Here is a 21,551-nt window from a genome sequence, read left to right as displayed (position 1 = left end):
AATCATAGCCACCAAGTGCACTGCACTGCTAAACTACAAGAAAGCCCCCAGCGAGTTAACATCCTTAGCACTTAAAGCCGCCAGAAGCACCACGTAAAAAACAGCCAGGCGCTGCGCAAATGACTACTGGCAACACCTATGCAGCCGTATTCAGCTGGCCTCCATCACCGGAAACATCAGAGGAACGTATGACGGCATTAAGAGAGCTTTTGGGCCAATCATCAAGAAGATTGTCCCCCTCAAGTCTAAATCAGAGGAAATGATCACTTACCCAAGCAAGCAAATAGACCGCTGGGTGGACCACCACCTAGAACTGTACTCCAGAGAAAATGATGTCACTGACACCACCCTCAATGCAGCCCAGTCTCTGCCAGTCCTGAAATAATCAAGAGTGCCAAGCCTGCTATACTCTCAGCACTCCATGAACTGCTTTGCCTGTTCTGGGATGAGGGAGCAGTACCACAGGACATGCGCGATGCCAATATCATCACCCTCTATAAGAACAAGGGTGACCGCGGTGACGGCAACAACTACCGTGGAACCTCACGTCTCAGCACAGTGAGGAAAGCCTTCACTCGAATTATTTTAAACAGACTCCAGAATCTGGCTGAGCATGTCTACCCTGAGGCACAGTGTGGCTTTCGAGCAGAGAGATCCACCATTGACATGCTGGTCTCCCTTCGCCAATACAAGAGAAATGCCGTGAACAACGGATGCCCCTCTACATTACCTTCATAGATCTCACCAAAGCCTTTGACCTCATCAGCAGACGTGGTCTCTTTAGACTGCAAGCAAAGATCGGATGTCCACCAAAGCTACTAAGTATCATCACCTCGTTCCATGACAATATGAAAGGCACAATTCAGCAAAATGGTGCCTCTTCAGACCCCTTTCTCATCCTGAGTGGTGTGAAACAGGGCTGTGTTCTCACACCTACACAGTTTAGGATCTTCTTCTCCCTGCTGCTCTCTATTGCGTTTAAGTCTTCAGAAGAAGGAATTTTCCTCCACACAGGATCAGATGGCAGGTTGTTCATCCTTGCCCGTCTTAGAGCGAAGACCAAAGTACGGAAGGTCCTCATCAGGGAACTCCTCTTTGCTGACGATGCTGCATTAACATCCCACAAGGAAAAGTGTCTGCAGAGATTCATCGACAGGATTGCGGCTGCCTGCACCGAATTTGGCCTGACCATCAGCCTCAAGAAAATGAACATCATGGGACAGGACGTCAGAAATGCTCCATCCATCAATATCGGCGACCACGCTCTGGAAGTGGTTCAAGAGTTCACCTACCTAGGCTCACCCATCACCTGTAACCTGTCTCTTGTTGCAGAAATCAACAAGCGGATGGGAAAGGCATCTGTTGCTATGTCCAGACTGGCTAAGAGGGTGTGGGAAAATGACGCACTGACATGGAACACAAAAGTCCGAGTGTTTCAAGCCTGTGTCCTCAGTACCTTGCTGAACGGTAGCGAGACCAGGACAACGTATGTCAGCCAAGAGCAAGGTCTCAACTCATTACATCTTCGCTTTCTCCGGAGAATCCTTGGCATCAGGTGGCAGGACCGTACCTCCAACGCAGAAGTCCTCGAGGCAGCCAACATCCCCAGCATGTACGTTCTATTGAGCCAGCGGCGCTTGAGATGGCTTGGCCAAGTGAGCCACATGGAAGATGGTAGGATCCCTAAGGACATATTGTACAGCGAGCTCATCACTGGTATCAGACCCACCGGCCGTCCATGTCTCTGCTTTAAAGACGTTTGCAAACGCGACATGAAGTCCTGCAACACTGACCACAAGTCGTGTGAGCCAGTTGCCAGTGATCGCCAGAGCTGGCGGACAACTATAAAGGCGAAGCTGAAGAGATGCGAGTCGAAGAGACTCAGCAGTTGGCAGGAAAAGAGACAGAAGCGGAAGGAGAGCCAATTATGTAACAGCCCCAACAACCAACTTAACCTGCAGCACTTGTGGAAGAGTCTGTCACTTTAGAATTGGCCTTTATAGCCACTCCAGGCGCTGCTCCACAAACCACTGACCATCTCTCAGCGCTTACCCATTGTCTCCCGAGACAAGGAGGCCAAAAAGTAAAAAAAGGATGTAACTAGAAGCCCTTATTTTTTTAAAGTATAAATTCATGAACTATAATCTGTGCCCATGCTAAACATATTTATTTTTCATGTTAGGATGAAGTCTGTACTCAAGAAGATGAAACAAATTAGTAATGGAGGATATAACACTTTCTCACTTTGAGCCCTCAGAGTCAGTTTCAAGCATTTCTAGGTCAGTTATAGCATGCTTAGATGCAGAGTGAAGCTTCCTGTCTCTGACTCAATAATGTGGCTCAGATTCAACTTTAGAATGTTCTACTGCAACAATGTGGTATTTCTCTACTTCGCACATCAGCATCTTGTGCCCATTTCTGCCAAATATTTTAATTAAACCCAGAATAAACTGCTGTATTAAAGGGCAGTACTAGAGAATTGCTAGAGAACAGGCTCAGTCCTTGGAGAAGCCAGACATGGAAAGCTGTATAAATCCTGCTGTAATACTGACGTCAGAAAACATCATTTAAAAAAAAAAGGTAACTGTTAGTATTAGCAGCTGTGATTTGTAACAGCTATGTCATTGCATCATAGATCATACTTTCAGCACACAGGAAGACCATTCAGACTATTGTGTTTATGCCAGCTCTTCCTAAGAGCTATTGAATCTGTCTAGCTCCCCTGCTCTTTCCTCTTTGCCCTGTAATTTTTCCCTTTTCAACTCTACATCCTAGAATTCTAAAAGAAGTAGCTGCTGAGATAATGGATGCATTGGTTGTGTCTTCCAAAATTCACTGGATGCTGTGGATTGGAAGGCAGCAAATGTAACACTGCAATTCAAAAAAGGAGGGAGGGAGAAAACAGAGAATGACAAGCCAGTTAGCGTGATATCAGTCAACAGGAAAATGCTGGAATCCATTATTAAGTAAATGGTAACAGGCACTTAGAAAATCACAGTATAATTAGGCAGAATCAACATGGTTTTATGAAAGCGAAATCATGTTTGACAAATCTATTAGAGCTCTCTGAGGATGTAACTAGCAAGGTAGAAAAAGGGGAGCCAATGGATGTAATATATTTGGATTTTCAAAAGGCAATTGATAAGGTGCCACATGGAAGTTTGTGACACAAGATAAAGGCTTATGGGAGTGGGGTTATATATTAGCATGGAGAGAGGATTAGTTAAAGGACAGAAGATAGAGAGTAGGAATAACTGGGTCATTTTCAGGTTGGCAGGCTATTACTAATGGGATGCTGCAAGGATCAGTACTAAGGCCTCAACTATTTATGATCTATATTAATGACTTAGATGAAGAGACTGAGGGTAATATATCCAAGTTTACTGACGATACAAAGCTAGGTGGAAAAATAAGTTGGAAGGAGGATGCAAAGAGTCTGCAAATGGATATAAACAGGTTAAGTGAGTGGAAAAGAAGATGACAGATGAAGTATACTATGGGGAAATTTGAGGTTATTCACTTAGAAAATAAGAATAGAGAAAACAGAATATTTTTTAAAAGGTGAGACACTATTAAATGTTAGTGTTCAGAGGGATTTGGATGTCCTTGTACACAAAACACAGAAAGGTAGCATTCAGGTACAGCAAGCAAATAGTCAAATAGTATGTTGGCCTTTATTGCAAGAGGGTTGGAGTACAAGAGTAAGGAGGTCTTGCTGAAATTGTACAGGGCTTTGGTGAGCCCACACCTGGAATACTGTGTACAGTTTTGGCTTCCATACCTAAGGAAGGATGTACTTACCTTACAGGCAGTGCAATGGAGGTTCACTAGATTGATTCCTGGAATGAGAGGGTTGTCTTATGTGGGGAGATTGAGTAGATTGGGCCTGCACTTTCTGGAGTTTATAAGAGTGAGAGATGAACTCATTAAAGCATGTAGGATTCTGAGAGGGCTTAATAGGGTCAATGTGAAGGCTGTTTCCTCTGGTTGCAGAGTCTAGAACTAGGGAGCACAGTCTCAGAATAAAGGGCAGGCCATTTAGGACTGAGATGAGGAGAAATTTCTTCACTCAGAGGGTTGTGACTTTTTGGAATTCTCTACCACAGCTGTGGATGCTCAGTTGCTGTGTATATTCAAGGCTGAGATAAATAGCATTTGGATTCTAAGGGAATCAAGGAATAGGGGGCTCAGTGGCAGGGGAGGGGGGGGGGGGGGGGTGGGGATATGGAGTTGAGGTCAAAGATCAGCCATGATCCTACTGAATGGTGGAACAGGCTCTGAGGTCATCTGACCTACGAATGCTTTTATTTCTTATGTCTTTAATCCAGTTCCCTTTTAATAGTTGTTATTGAATCTGTTTTCAACATCCTTCCAGATTATAACTTGCTGCGTAAAAGAAATTCTCCTGATCTCCCCTGGTTCTTTTGCCAGTTATCTCCTCAGGATAATAATATGGTAAAATGTTTCATAGTTCCGACACAGCATGTTAAATATATGATAGCTGTAGAAGGAGTTGCAGGTTGTCAACACATGCCAGAAATTAATTCAATGCACATTATAAACAGCATATGACATTGATTGTGGGGTTCTTTAAATGGATCAGCAAGTATATCTGGTAAGTAATTGAGTCTCACAAGCCCAGAAGAACCCATGTTTGATTTATCAAGCTGTACTGAATTAGCAGAAATAAAATTCTATTAGTATCTCTGACATAGAGAGGAGAAATTTGGCCAGTGTTCCTTCACCTGCTTGTTATTCATCAGTGGCTGCAGGAATTGTGCATGTATGATGCCAGGTGAGGACAAGAACAGGATCAGGTATGGTGTTATCCATATTAAAAAAGCCTGTTGACACTCACCGTCCAAGTTCATAATGAGTAAAGGTGAGTTGGACAAGGTATGGGAAGGTGACTGGTGGCCAGAGAACTGTACCCAGCAAGGAGTAAATCAAAAAATGAAATTAGCAGGTAAAACAAAACAAAAAACAAATCCACTCACCACCATTGAGTCAACAAATTACAAGAACATCAGATGACAGGTTAACAAAGCGATGCATTGAATATGGAATTTTCACTTACTGGTGCACTTGTTCATTTCTGGCGTCCGAACGCCAAAGTATCCAATTGGGCATGATGGCAAGCAAATTCCTGTCTGTCGAATGTCGTTCCTTTCCAGAAGGATGAACAATTTAGGCAAACACTTTAGACATCCATTGTACTCCGAGCATACCTCACACCCTTTTGGACAAACGGGGGTTACCTCCGTGCTTACTATAAAAAAAACAAACACAAAAATGCATCAAATTATCACATTCAATAAGGAAACTCATGCTGGATCATTGTGAACTCAGCATCAATGATGTGTGATCAAGAACCCTGCAAAGGAGCTTTTTTTCTCTTTTTTGATGAATTTATATTCATCATGAAGGGCAACATTGCTGAAGAGTTGAATGCTATCCAACATTTTTGCAGAGTTTTAGCATTATGTATCTCCATGCCCGATACTACAGATGTAGTGGAGAACTTCCTTCAATTCATACCACACAGCATAATTTTGCCTCAACTCCATTTGAGTACCCCCCCACCCCCGCGTAGACTGCACCAGTGTGGCTTTTCCACTGCGATGCTGCACATCCCACAGACTCTCTGAGTGGAATTACAGATCCATAACTAGTGTTGCCACCTGACAATATAGTATTTAGTACATTAACACCAATACACTGCAAGGACAAAAATCACATTTACATAACTATGCTTTAATGTTGTGCCAATACATTTAATTCATCAATCCAAATTGTTCCCATCCTTAGCATCACTAGCAACACAGCTGTTACCAACAGTACTTCACCCTTGTGTTATGTAGCTAAAAATGCTGGCCACAATTCTGCAGAGACAGCAAAAGTCCCACCGCCGGAGCCAAAAGCAGGGGGCAACCCCACATCTGTGGGGGCGGGACAAGGGGGGTCACATTTTTCTGGCAGCAGCCAATTAAGTAGCTTTTGCAGGGTCTACTGTCCTATTAAGGATAGCGGCCCACCCCCAAGAGCTGCTGGCCCAATCGGAGGGCCGAGAGCTCAGCAGCGCCATTGCTAGCGGTGGCCATTGCTGGTACCTGGAGGATGAGGACGCACTGATGGCCATCCACCCTCAAAGCCAGGTAAGTGGGGCTAGGGGCACCAGGGTCAGTCAGGCAGGCCCTGGCAAGTGTGGTGCAGTGCTTCCAGTAGTGCTACTGAGCTCTTGTGGGGAGGGGTGCTGCCATCCTTAATAGGGATGGCAGCCCCGGCAGCAGCCACTTAATTGGCTGCCAAAGGCAAAATGCAGCCCGGGTTCCGCTGCCCACCGACGTGGGGTTACCCCCTTCCACCTCGCTTTCCTCCCTGACGGTGGGACTTCAGCCCCCTCTGTAGAATTCCAACCAAAACCTATAATTACATTGGTGAAATTTTGCAGTTCAATTGGATGTAGTGGAAAGATTCATACATTTCACCATCATACTTTACTGACATACTTGTACCAACACTGATGGCCACATGGTGCTAGTTTGGAACTGCCAAACCTGATCTTATGAAAGAAACATGCAGCCCGCAGGAAGCTTTTATCCTATTCAGCTGGGGAGGACTTGAACCCCAGGGCCCAGAAGTAAAATGGTAGGGTGCAAATCCACAGCACCATCATTTATAATTCCACAATAATTTGTAGAATAATGAGATTTTTAATCTACTTCAAACACATGCTATTTCTGACCTCAGTAATGCCAGTAGATGCCAAAAGTGAAAATGTAGTTCATTCTTCTGCAACATTGAGCTATCCTGCTTAATGAGCATGGAAATTCATCAGGAGGTAGACATTTTGAAAGGAAGAACTGAAGGCAATAAAGAAAATACTTTGCATTTATATAGCACCTATCCTATGAATTCAGCCAATCCCAAATCTCCTTACAATCATGTGATTACTTTAGACGTGCAGTCATTGTTCTGTAGGTAAATCAACTGCCACAGCAATAGCCACGCAAATAGCAAATCACCAAATAATCTGTATTCGCTGGTGTTGGTCCTTCTGTAAATAGTGGCATGGGATGTTTTATACGGAGGTAGGCAAGCAAATGAGTCCTGAGTTTAACATCTCATCTGAAAAATAGACATTCAGTAAAACGCTACACTTTAATTCTTAATAATGCTCAGTTTTATTGGTAGTAATCAACTCAAAATTGTTCACCTACTGGAATTTTGATTGGATCATGAGACTGACTTCCTGCTTCCTTGATCCAATTTCTACTAAACTGCTGACCACCCAACTTCCATTTCTGACCTTCTTGCTACCTGCCATTGTTATTGATTGCCTCTGCTCAGATACTGTTCCTGTCTTTTCAAAACTGCTGTCAGCACACCCTCCTTAAAAAAACTACCCTTGACCTCTCTGTCCATGCAAACTACTGCCCCATTTCCAACTCTAATCTCCACCCCAGAGTTCTTAATGTGTTGTTACGTCCTAAATCCATGCTTATCTTTCCCACAACTTCATGTTTGAATCACTTTATTCAGGTATCTCAGCAACTACAACGCTGAGTCAACGCTTAATTAGTCACAAATGGCACTCTCTGTGATTATGGTACACTATCCCTCCTTGCCCTTCTAGATTGCTCAGCAGCCTTTGACATGGTTGACCATATCATTCATCTCCAATGCTTTTCAGTGGGACTGATCTCAATTGGTTGAAAACTTAACCCATCCAAAGATAACCAGAGCTTCTCCAACAATGGCTCCTCTTCCCACCCCCACACCAATATGTCTGGAGTCCCCAAAAGATGTTCCTTTGGTTCTCTTCCACTTCCTCAGCTACATACTGCCCCTTGGGCAACATCATCTAAGACATGGGATCAGGTTCGACGAGCACGCTGAAGACTTCTAGCTTCGTCTCTCTAATAGCTTTTTGGATCATTCTACTGTTTCTCTGTTACCAGATAGACTTGTTATCTGACATCCATTTGTGGAGGAGATACAATTTCCTCCAGTTAAATATTAACTAAACCAAAGCCTTTGCCTTTAACCAGCCAAACAAATTCTGTATCATTGCAATAAATTTAATCCCTCTCCATGGCCACTTTTTCTGGTTGAACCAGCAACCTTGCTATCCTAGTTGACCAAGAGCTAAGGTTTTACCTTAGTTGCATCTGTGTCATAAAGATCATCTCCTACTTCCACCTCCAAAACATCAGCCATCTCCTCCCCTGTCTCTGTCAATCTGCTGCTGAAAATAATCATCCATGCCTTTGTCACCTCCAGATTCAACATTTTAATGCTTTCCTGGCTGACCTCTCATCCTCCATCACCTGTAAACTTCCATTTATCTAAAACTCTGTTGCTCGTATCTGAACCCAGACCAAGTCTCGCTCATCCTTGGGCTTGCAACATTTATTGGCTTCCAATCTCCCATTGTCCCAAATTTAAAATGATCATCCTCATGTTCAAATTCCTTTGAGGCTTTGCCCCTCCCTATCTCTGTAACTTACTCTAGCCCTAAATCCTCCAATTTCCTCCAATTCTGTCTTCGTGTGCATCCCCCACAACCTTTGTTTCACCATTGGTGGTTGTGCCTTTGGCTCTCTAGGCTCTAAACTGTGTAATTCCCATCCTAAACCTCTTCAACTCACTATCCTCCTTCAGACACTTCTTAAAACCCAACTCTTCAACTAAGCTTTTGATCATCACTCCTAATATCTCATTCTTTGACTCAGTGTTGATTTTTGTCTACTTATGCATCTTTGAAAACATTTATGCATGTTAAAGGCATCATATAAATGCAAGTTATTGCTGATTTTGCTATTGTGAGAGTGTCCTATGCTCAAATTGGCTGCCACATTTTACTACATTAAAGGAGCTATATAAATTTAAGTTGTTGTTGTACATAACAGTGACTACAATCCAAAAAGTAATTCATTGGCCATAAAGCACTTTAGAATGTGGTCAAGAAAGGTCCTATACAAATATAAGTTAGTGCTTTTTTAATCCCTTCTCCCTGTAGAAACTCATCTCATTGCCTTTTTAATCCATTTATGCCAATCACTTCAATGGCTTGCATGGTAATTACTTACTCCTTTCTTCCTAATTTTTAACTTGTGTTCCCTGGTATTTGAACTCATCAGCATACTGAACAGTTTACTTGCATTAGCTTTGCAGAACCTTGTTGTGATCCTGAAAACTTGAATTAGGTCACTGCAAAGTCTATTCTTTTCTAAAGAGAACAAACTCAACTTAATTAGTCTTTCTTAATAATGTAGATTCCAGATAGTTAGAATCATCTTTATTTCCCTTGTACCCTTTGAAGGGCAATAATATCCTTCCTGTGATTAGATGACCAAAACTGTACACAGTCCTCCAGATGGGGTCTGACTAATGCTTTATGCAATAACAAATATAACCACTACTGCTCTGCACTCTATCCCTCCATTAATGACTTTTTGCCTTGTTATTTTTGTTTGCAGCCAAGTACTGGGCTTATAGTTTCATAGATTCAACAACAGAACCACAAAATCTCTTGGTCAGCATACTGTATTACTGTTCCCTTTAACACTTACTTGCTCCCTTTGGTTTCCTTTTCTTACTACTGAACACAAACATGCCAACCACTAAAATGGGATTGGTAAACTCAAATGTGGGTTCTTTATTCATGAAGATTGAGTAGCACATGCACAATCTTAGAGAGCTCTTGATAACATGACTTACTTAGATGATTACACACCGCAGACTACCTATCATGTGGTACCTTACATCATTTCCTATCTGCTGATGTACATAGATCATAGCCGCACCTACTTAAGGGTACATCCCCCTTTTTTCTAACTTAAAAATATCCCCTATTAATAAACAACCAATGTCCATTTACAATAGAGCAAACTCTTAAACGGTACAAATTTACAAAACTTATGAGTCTATGAACTTTAATAGTGTTTTACTGATATGGCCCACCAAGTCTGTGCCGACCAACAACCACCCATTTATACTAACCCTACAGTAATCCCATATTCCCTACCACCTACCTACACTAGGGGCAATTTACAATGGCCAATTTACCTATCAACCTGCAAGTCAATGGCTGTGGGAGGAAACCGGAGCACCCAACGAAAACCCACAGTCACAGGGAGAACTTGCAAACTCTGCACAGGCAGTACCCAGAATTGAACCTGGGTCCCTGGAGCTGTGAAGCTGCAGTACTAGCCACTGCACCACTGTGCCGCATACACTGATTAACCCGTCTATTTTGACATGTTATGGAGCTGCACCAGTCCTTGTGTTCTTGAACTTTGCGAATTATCCCATCTTGTTCAATTTTATCAATTTTGATCTTGAGCTTGTCCTTAATAGGAGCACTACATTTATGTGGAGGGTCAATGGAAAGAACAGTGTCTTCTCACAAATGTACTGCATCTCCTCTAAAACTACCTATTGTGTTAAAATGATCTGGGTATTGCGATGTAAGGTCGAGGCCCAAGTTGATAGGTTTGCCCTCTAGATCTGATCTTCTTTCAGGCATTTGACCGATTCCATGGATTGTAACCAATTTGAGGCCTGCAATTGGTGTCAACAATGTCGAATAACTATGATGACCATTCTGATTGTCCATATCTGCACCCTAGTTTCATGGATCCAGTGCACGGAATTGCTGATCCGTTGTACGCTGTGAGCTTTGCAGTTGTTGGTTGTGCCATTGTCTTCTACTTCTGTAGGTACATGTCCTTTAGGATTCCATGAGGGAGGAAATTGACATATGCTCAAGTGTCCATCTCTTCTCATAAAGTGTGTTTTCCAACTTTCTGAGGACAGATGATGTTCATGGGTGTGAATGCTTCTCACGGTACAATGGCATCCACACGCTCCGTGATGTTGATAGTATGTAATGTTTGCTCACCATGCTCTGTAGGGCTTTGATCATCATCTACTTCTTCAGTTCTGCATGTGTTTCCCATAATGCTTCGCACACACTCTGCTCCTGCCAGAGTGTTGTATCTACTTGTCACCTATCTGGGTTTTGTTACGAGCTCTAGTCACCTCTACTGGGTTGGGTTTTCTTATACTGGCGCTTCCAGTGCCCTTTGATGCCACACGCCTTGCATATGTTGTGACGTGCCAGACAGCTGCGAGGTGCGTGCAGAAGACTACATCTTCCACATGCTTTGCTGGGTTTGGTTGACCTAGCTATTGTGCCAATAGCTGAAGCTGCACACAGAGCTTGTAAAGTTTGCCACCCTGTGAGGATTGCCACATATTGGCACCCATTCTTCATTAGTGCTTCAAGAGTGCACCTTTTTGGCTTTTTGAGAAGTCTTTTTTGAAAGGCCTCAGCAGGTGATAATACTATCACCAACTCAGTGATTTGCTCAGCCAATTCTGCATCAGAAAAATTGCAGTCTCTACCCTTGTCTTTACAATCACTCATGAAGTGATCTATAGATTATTTTGGCTGTTGTTTGAAGAACATGAGTTCCATGCAATGAATGGAAAACTTGAACTTGACCCATAGTTGGTCTTCTAAGGTGGACCATATCTTGTTGGGATCCTTTTGTTCTTCTGATAATCCAGACATGTTTAATCTGTGAAGCCCTTCATTACCTATTGCAATTTTTATCTCTCACAGCTTGCTTGTCTGATTCCGACGTTGCCAAATCAATAAACCATAATTCTCTTTGCTGCTTGAACAGCTTAAATTCAGAGAGAATGTCTGCTGCCTTCTAGTTAAAACATGGGAACTTGATAGACATTGTGTCACTGTTTCCAGGACTCTCTGTGTTTTCTGAATTAGGAACAAGCTTTCCTGCTTTTCCAGTACTCAGGAATAAACATGCTAAGGTCCGACTGCCTGCAGTACCTCAAGCCGCTACACCCTGTTCCTAAGCTTTTTTACTGCTCTGGGTGTGTGCCGATATTGTCCCCCTTTGCATGCTTTTTCAGGCCCTGCCCATGAAGTGGTGCTTTGGCACGAATGCACCATGATACCCAAAAACACTGTAATGGCTGCAATGGCTTCTCCCATCCTTTCTAAGCCTTTCTGAGCCTTTCTGAGACTGCCACTTGATCAAACTTCCCTGGCACTATCTAAAACTACAGATCACCCTGTTCTGCTTCCGATCCAGTAGTCCCTTTCCTCACAGTTGCTACTTGAGTATTGCTTGGCGCTGCACCTCTTGGAGCTATACTTTCAGCTTCTGTTGAACTTATAGAGCGCTGCTGCAGTTTCAAAATGAACAGAAAGCTCTCCGATTCCTGAGTGTTCTGTGAGAACTCAACACACTGCTGAGCTGCTGCACATGTCAATGCTCAGCAAATTTGTGGGCCTGTGATTCGGGTCTGAAGGATTCGAAGACCCGATGTCGCAGGGTTGTTGCAGATGTTCTCTCTGCACAAATCAGAGCCTTCTAACTGCACTAGCTACCACAATGTTGTAGATGGTCTGCTTAAAAATTGAAAATCTTCAGAAATCACATGCTGCCACCATACTGTATTTCCTTTTCTTATTACTGAACACAAACGCGCCAACCACTCAAATGGGCCTTCTTTATCCATGAAGATTAAGTAGCACATGCACAATCTTGGAGGGCTCTCGACAACACGTCTTACTTGGATGATTACACACTACAGACTACCTATCATGTGGTACCTTACATCATTTCCTATCTGGTGATGTACATAATTCATAGCCACATCTACTTAAGGGTATACCACAACATCTCCAATACTAACTATTTTACACTTAACCAAACTGAATTGCATCTGCCATCTACTGGTCCAGTTGCTGAGTAGATCCAGACCTTTTATGATTTGGTTGCACTGGTTTTCATTATTTGCACGTTCTTGTATTTTAGTTTTGCCTGCATATGTGAAGCTTTTCCTTATGGTGCCTTAAAAATAGTAAGTTTACTTTAAACAGCAAAAGACCCATTCTTGCCCCTAAAGTCTTCATATAAAATTAATTTCCACCTTCAATAATTCCCACGTAGGAGCTCCCTCGAGTTCCCATTTTTCAGTTAATTATCTATTTACTCCCATTTCATGCCTTATCTTGGTCAATGAATAGGCACATTGAATCTTGACAAATATTTCCTAAAAACCCAAGTATGAAACAGCATTGTGCACCAGTAATGCCTTTAGAAAACAGCTGGAGGAAAGTAAAACATTACCTCCCTTTCTTGAATCTATTGGATGGGTCATAAGATTAGTTTATAGATTAAATCAATTCCCAGCCTAGGCGTGTGAAGTTAAAGCGGGAAGGGAAGGAAAAGTGCCCCAAAAGCTGTGCATTATGTCTGTTGAACACAGCACCTGCAATATGAGGGCATGTTTTAATGCAATTTAGATCATCATCACAACATGATAGATTGTCTGACAACAGAGTAAGTAAGAAGTGCCAGTGATTTTATATCAGCAATATGCCCCTTGACTACATACTAGTGGATTTGCTTTTGAGCATGCTATTCAATTATAATTTTACTTGTGACAGTTGGGTGTAAGCTTTATGTCTTTGACATATAATGATAATTGGAATTGAGATGCTGCTTTGATCGAGGGAAAGCATAAAAATCAAGTGAGGGTATCCTGTTGTTCATAAGGCATTAGTCAGACACCATCAAGAGTACTGTGTTCAGTTCTGGTCATCTAATCACATACAGGATATTGTTGTCCTTCCAAAGGTTACAGTGGGGGGAAGCAACAAAGATGATGCCATGTATCAGGAATCTATGATCAGATGGGAAAAAATAGTGAAGTTGACTTTGTTCTCTTTGTTGTCCACAGCAGTATAATACTGTTCTACGACATTCAGTATACATTACTGTGATTTAATTTCAATACAATTACAGAATGAGGGATTAAGTAGGGCAAATAATCATTAGAAAATGGTCAACTTTTTTCATGTGAATTATCTTAATTTTATTTTCAGTGAATTCTGTGGCTATCAAAGTGAAGGAGATGGATCTGTTTCCAAATTTTCATACCCTGTCAAAATCAACACATCTAGCATGCAGCATAATATTTCTTGAGTGAATTCTTGATGATATGTCTTAACTTCAACCTCAGAAGAGCACCTCTATTTTCCAAATCAATTGAAAGAATTTGTTCCAACCTATTATCCTCTTTAGAAAAGAATTAAGATGAACTTTAAAATTCTTTTCCCCATTTATTGATTACATATAATTTAAGCAAGCATCAGACATTGACCTCTCACCCTTGGAATCTTGGTTCAAATCCAGCCCATCCCATTAGCACAATCCAGACCCGATCTGGAGGATTGCGTAAATTTCTGATCGCCTAATCACAGGAAGAATAGTACTGCCTTCAAAGTGTATGGAGGGATGCAATAATGTTATGAGGAAAGACTATTGAAATCTCTCTTCTGGCTGTAAAAACCCTACAAGAAATTAGTTTTGATAATCTCAATCCAATTCTTAGTTAGCATGGACAAAACTATACTAAATTTGCCACAATATGGTATTAAGTTATCAATCTCATTCAGAGACACTACAGAATGGCTAACAAGGGAAATTGAAAAAATTCACATTGGTAAAATAAAGGGTAGTCTTTTCAGGCTGGGGCTGAGGCATGATGTTGGGGCAAACTATCTGCTATGTCTGGCCTGATATCTCTGATACTAACCTGATACTGGTACTTGAAATAGAAAGTGCCCCATACCCCATCTGTCACGAGCATAACATGTGCAAACAACAGTTAGGGCTGTTTGCATCATGAGGAAACTATCTGCTTTATTAAACAAAACGACACAAAGGGAACATGATGGGAAGCAATGGGATTACATTTTACATCCCACAATTGAATTGGTCTCATAGCTCAGGGGCATTTTATTGCCAGTGAGAAGCATTATGGACCATAAGTGAAATACAAAAGTGTTACAAAAGTGAGGGAGATGTCTTATATTCAGAGAAGGAATAGTTTCCAATTTTTCACACCCTGTCAACATTAAACACTCCCAAAATAAATTTAGCATGGATTAGATGCAGATGGTGTTCTACAGCACCTTAGTGCCAGCACTACAGTTTTCACGACACATTACATAAATATTCACATTAAAAGCAATAAATGTTACGTGTTATCAAATCAATTTTAAATGGAAATTAAAGTGATAGTTGGATCCCAGAGTGGTTTGGTGTTGTTTTCTCACAGTGCCATCTGTTCTTAATCATGTTATCCTCTCCATGAAACAAGAAGATCTTTCACGGAGCTGAGGCCATTGCATGTGCTGTAAGCCAAAGTTAATTTGTTTCTGTTTATTGGTAATCATTCCATTCTTTATTCATGGAGCTCCAAAGGTGATGTTCCCTTTTTAAAGTTGCAATTATACTGCATGTTTGGTGCCAGTCCTATATTAAAAATGGTAGTACACCAGAGCTGAAAGGACACAGTAGTAATGTTGCTTTGAGCCAATGCTGGCACATGTGGCATCACCTCCAAGAGCTGGATTCACTTTGTTTCACTTCATCAGCTGCAGTACAGGGGAGTCAGTGCAAGGATTATTTTCAAACAAATTTGGCTTTAGATATTTTATTTGACTAAGTTCTGGTTGCCCACTCTACCTCCCTGTCCTTTTCTTCATAACTAAAGCTCTCATCAGCTATCAGAGATATCAACAAGCAGTGCTAAAGTCACGTTTTTAAATATCCATGCAGAGCATCCTACTCTCCACAGCGACAGTAGTGGGCTTTTATTATAAGTGCTCCCCATTCATGTTGCTCTGATAGGAACATTTCCACTTTCAAAGTGTTTTGATGACTGCCCTAATGGCAAGACTCACTCTTTAAAGAATGGCAGTGTAGCAGATAATGTTAGTACTGCATTACATTCAGAATATAAGATAAAGGACAAGAAAAGACCTGCAGGTCCAAAGAGCCTGTCCCATTGTGACATGATGCAATCTACATGCACCATCAATTGCATCCCAAACTTCCACCCTTAATGTGGTCAGGATATCTTCTGGGAAAGGCAAAAAAAAATGAAAAAGATTGTAGACCAATTTAGGAAAACATTCTGGCAAATTCTTTTCCATCCTCCAAATGCAACCGATTAAGTTCTGGTAACTTGCATTAATAGTCTCCATTAACCCTCCAACAACTTGAGGTGCCTTTCACTTCCATGGATTCCCACAGCTCCCTTCTGACCACTTGCAGTAAATTCACACTCTCCACATGTAATGGCAACCTATTCCTGAGGCTGATGGCTGTAGAATCTAATATAACACCATGCCTTTTTTAACTTATGCTAATGTCTCCTAATCATCCACTGCACAAATACCTATTCTCCAAGAAATAACCTAGTCCTTTCATTATTTTAAAAAACTCTGTGATATCCCTCTGAAGTCTATACTTTTCTAAAGTAAAAAGTCCAGCTCACTAAGCCTATTCTGAAAACTATTGGCTCCTAAGCTCAGCATCAATTGAGCTGTTTGCCGCTGAACCTTTTTAAGGGCCTCAATATCCCCCACCACTTGAGGGGACTAAAACTGGACACTGTATGCTTGATGTAGTCAGACCAAGCCTTATACAAGAAAAAAATTATACTTCTAGTTTAATTCTCCTAACTATACAACTTAATATCAATTTAATTTTGAGACAACCTCACGACACTGGCCATTGATTTTCAAAGATTCACAAACCAAAACCCCTAGGACCTTTGCAGCTCAGCAGCCAAATTAGATGAAGAATAGATCTAGCAATTCAAAACTGGTCATCTATGAGGCGCAGTAAGCCAATAGTAGCAGCACAATTATATATCACGACAATCTCTAACCTCGTGGTACGGCATATTCCTCACTCCACTATTGCTATCAAGCCAGATGACCAAACTTGGTTCAACAATGAATGTAGAAGAGCATGCCAGGAGCAGCAGCAGCATAGCTGAAAATGAGGAGACAACCTAGTGATGCTACAACACAGGACTGCATGTATACTAATCAGCAAAAGAAGCATACTGCCAATAGGTCAGGTCAAAATTCCAGTCATGAATGATGGTGGATAATTAAGCAACTAATGGGAGGAGGAGGTTCCATGAAAATCTCCATCCTCAGCATTGGTCGAGCCCAGAATGTGAGTGCCAAAGACAAGGCTGACGACCTTCCAACCACCTTCATCCAGAAATGCCACCTCCTGAAGTCACCACTTTCTGAAGTGGAGCTATGTGCCAGTGAACAGGGTTCAACTCCATTGGCAATTCTTCAGACTGCAGCAATGGGTCAGCTACAGAAATGTGATCTTGTGATGCCCTGGTAAGAGTGCACAATTATTCATAAAGGGACTAAATTTCATGAACTTTCTGTACTGTCTCTTTTTTGTACACATTATTGGCACCAGCTAGACCTCATTGTCACAAGGCGAGCCGCCTTAAACAGTGTTCAAATCACACGCAGCTTCCACAGTGCGGACTGCGACACCGACCACTCCCTGGTGTGCAGCAAGGTTAGACTCAGACCAAAGAAGTTGCATCATTCCAAGCAGAAGGGCCACCCGCGCATCAACACGAGCAGAATTTCTCACCCACAGCTGTTACAAAAATTTCTAAATTCACTTGTAACAGCCCTTCAAAACACTCCCACAGGGGATGCTGAGACCAAGTGGGCCCACATCAGAGACGCCATCTATGAGTCAGCTTTGACCACCTACGGCAAAAGTGCGAAGAGAAATGCAGACTGGTTTCAATCTCATAATGAAGAGCTGGAACCTGTCATAGCCGCTAAGCGCATTGCACTTTTGAACTACAAGAAAGCCCCCAGCGATTTAACATCCGCAGCACTTAAAGCAGCCAGAAGTACTGCACAAAGAACGGCTAGGCGTTGCGCAAACGACTACTGGCAACACCTATGCAGTCATATTCAGCTGGCCTCAGACACCGGAAACATCAGAGGAATGTATGATGGCATGAAGAGAGCTCTTGGGCCAACCATCAAGAAGATCGCCCCCCTCAAATCTAAATCGGGGGACATAATCACTGACCAACGCAAACAGATGGACCGCTGGGTTGAGCACTACCTAGAACTGTACTCCAGGGAGAATGCTGTCACTGAGACTGCCCTCAATGCAGCCCAGCCTCTACCAGTCATGGATGAGCTGGACATACAGCCAACCAAATCGGAACTCAGTGTTGCCATTGATTCCCTAGCCAGCGGAAAAGCCCCTGGGAAGGACAGCATTACCCCTGAAATAATCAAGAGTGCCAAGCCTGCTATACTCTCAGCACTACATGAACTGCTATGCCTGTGCTGGGACGAGGGAGCAGTACCCCAGGACATGCGCGATGCCAACATCATCACCCTCTATAAAAACAAAGGTGACCGCGGTGACTGCAACAACTACCGTGGAATCTCCCTGCTCAGCATAGTGGGGAAAGTCTTTGCTCGAGTCGCTCTGAACAGGCTCCAGAAGCTGGCCGAGCGCGTCTACCCTGAGGCACAGTGTGGCTTTCGTGCAGAGAGATCGACTATTGACATGCTGTTCTCCCTTCGTCAGATACAGGAGAAATGCCGTGAACAACAGATGCCCCTCTACATTGCTTTCATTGATCTCACCAAAGCCTTTGACCTCGTCAGCAGACGTGGTCTCTTCAGACTACTAGAAAAGATCGGATGTCCACCAAAGCTACTAAGTATCATCACCTCATTCCATGACAATATGAAAGGCACAATTCAACATGGTGGCTCCTCATCAGAGCCCTTTCCTATCCTGAGTGGTGTGAAACAGGGCTGTGTTCTCGCACCCACACTTTTTGGGATTTTCTTCTCCCTGCTGCTTTCACATGCGTTCAAATCCTCTGAAGAAGGAATTTTCCTCCACACAAGATCAGGGGGCAGGTTGTTCAACCTTGCCCGTCTAAGAGCGAAGTCCAAAGTACGGAAAGTCCTCATCAGAGAACTCCTCTTTGCTGACGATGCTGCTTTAACATCTCACACTGAAGAATGCCTGCAGAGTCTCATCGACAGGTTTGCGTCTGCCTGCAATGAATTTGGCCTAACCATCAGCCTCAAGAAAACGAACATCATGGGGCAGGATGTCAGAAATGCTCCATCCATCAATATTGGCGACCACGCTCTGGAAGTGGTTCAAGAGTTCACCTACCTAGGCTCAACTATCACCAGTAACCTGTCTCTAGATGCAGAAATCAACAAGCGCATGGGTAAGGCTTCCACTGCTATGTCCAGACTGGCCAAGAGAGTGTGGGAAAATGGCGCACTGACACGGAACACAAAAGTCCGAGTGTATCAGGCCTGTGTCCTCAATACCTTGCTCTACGGCAGCGAGGCCTGGACAACGTATGCCAGCCAAGAGCGACGTCTCAATTCATTCCATCTTCGCTGCCTTCGGAGAATACTTGGCATCAGGTGGCAGGACTATATCTCCAACACAGAAGTCCTTGAAGCGGCCAACACCCCCAGCTTATACACACTACTGAGTCAGCGGCGCTTGAGATGGCTTGGCCATGTGAGCCGCATGGAAGATGGCAGGATCCCCAAAGACACATTGTACAGCGAGCTCGCCACTGGTATCAGACCCACCGGCCGTCCATGTCTCCGTTATAAAGACGTCTGCAAACGCGACATGAAATCGTGTGACATTGATCACAAGTCGTGGGAGTCAGTTGCCAGCATTCGCCAGAGCTGGCGGGCAGCCATAAAGACAGGGCTAAATTGTGGCGAGTCGAAGAGACTTAGTAGTTGGCAGGAAAAAAGACAGAGGCGCAAGGGGAGAGCCTACTGTGCAACAGCCCCAACAAACAAATTTCTCTGCAGCACCTGCGGAAGAGCCTGTCACTCCAGAATTGGCCTTTATAGCCACTCCAGGCGCTGCTTCACAAACCACTGACCACCTCCAGGCGCGTATCCATTGTCTCTCGAGATAAGGAGGCCCAAAAGAAAAGAAAAAAGATTGGTTCACCAATGTCCCTGTATAGTTCTGTTCACCCTTCGCCCTCCAACCCTGTCACCATCCATTCTACCCACCACTCCAACTCCCTTTGTCAGACCCCATCCTACCCCCTCCCTGCCTCACCCCCACCACACCCTCAGGTGCATTCTTTTCATGCCTGCCTTCCTTGTGCCTTTGCCTACCTAGTGCTCCAAGGCAATGCTACCCCAGTGGCTGCTGCATGGCTGGTGGAAGGCTACTACCTTTCAGTGGAGGAGACTGTAGATGGCTTTGGTGGACAACCTCAAGCAGCTCTGGGTTGAGAAGACCCAATTTTGGACTGCACCACTTTGGCATGGCTGGCAAGAGGCTGAACTGGCTGGCTGACTGGCAGTAGCAACATCACTGATGAAGTGGCAGGGATGGAAGAACGAATGCTGTTTTCCTAAGAGAGGACAGCAGGTTTGTGCTCCATGGAGCCACTGCCACTCCCCCAGGGATACACCTCGGCAATCCTAGTAATCTGTTGGAGGACAGATTGCTGGACTGCTGTGACACCCTGCAAGCCCCTTTGAACACTGTAATCCACATCCATGATGGTAGAAGTCTAAGCTGGCATGGCAGCAAGCTGGCCCTGCATGACTTCAGTCTGAGCTTCCACTGCACCATTCAGGCATTTGGTTGCTTCTGCTTGTGCTGCAATGGAAACTGCAACATCAGTCATCGGATGCTACATCATGGCTGAGTCCACAACTATATGAATGGCGTGGGCCACCACTTCTACACTGAAAAGTATGGGCTCCAGGCTCTGCACAAAATCCTGTACCAAACTCCTCCACGCTCCTTGATATGACTGTGTGCTCTCTGGCAGGCTCCCCAATGCACCAAGCTTTAGTTGTGTGAAAGTGTCTGCGTCCTTTTAAAGGCTGCCTCATCGAAGTGCTTATCTGACTCCTCTGCAGCAGAACTCATGTGGGACCTCACCCTCCAGCAAGTTGTCACCTGCACAATTCTTGCCCCTGCCCTAGCTGCAGGCCACTCATGCCAAGTGCCGCACCACATGCAGATCCCGCCTCCATGCTGTCCTCTTAATTATGCACAGTGTCAGGACCTGAGCTGGTGGGTCCAAGTGTGAAATCAAGTGATAGTGCATCTTCATCATCATTGGCTTCTTGCTGTTCCTTCACAGCCTGGCCAGGTGCAACTTCTTAGATGCAGTTGTTGGAATATACGAGTTGAAGATGTATTCACTGACCTTGACCACTTGTATGAGATCATTGAACTTCTTGCGGCACTGCATCTTGGGATCTGACTCCAAGTATTCACCTCCACGGCTCTCTGCTCACATTGCCTCATGACTGTGGAGTGTCATCTACCTCCTAAAGATAGAGAATATTTCTCCTCCTTTCCACCTCCTCCACTAAGGCCTCCAGTGCAGCTTCGGAAAACCTTGGAAACAGCGCTCTCCCCTGTTGTGCCATTTCTCACTTTTTCCTAGGTCAGATTCTCTTCAACCACGACTCCCAGCACCTGCTCCAGCCACAATGCACCTCCCTTTTAAAAGGTGCAGGCTAATTTAAAACAGTGCTGGATACCTTTAAGTGGTGCTAGCCACTCACGATATTGACACCTTGCTGACGCATCCAGCCAATGAACAAC

At 43.6% G+C, this 21,551-nt stretch overlaps 1 protein-coding gene across 2 annotated transcripts in view; it reads right to left on the bottom strand.

The window, feature by feature from the left end:
- rspo1 (R-spondin 1) overlaps nt 1-21,551 on the bottom strand; it is a 208,598-nt gene that overhangs the window by 128,246 nt on the left and 58,801 nt on the right. For both annotated transcript variants that reach the window (XM_068011188.1, XM_068011189.1), the window contains exon 3: nt 5,078-5,269. In XM_068011188.1, coding sequence (XP_067867289.1) covers nt 5,078-5,269 — 192 coding nt within the window. The remainder of the gene's footprint in view (nt 1-5,077; nt 5,270-21,551) is intronic.

The sequence above is a fragment of the Heterodontus francisci genome, chromosome 31 (assembly GCF_036365525.1).
Source record: "Heterodontus francisci isolate sHetFra1 chromosome 31, sHetFra1.hap1, whole genome shotgun sequence".
NCBI lineage: Eukaryota > Metazoa > Chordata > Chondrichthyes > Heterodontiformes > Heterodontidae > Heterodontus > Heterodontus francisci.
This window is presented reverse-complemented; position numbering and strand designations above follow the sequence as displayed.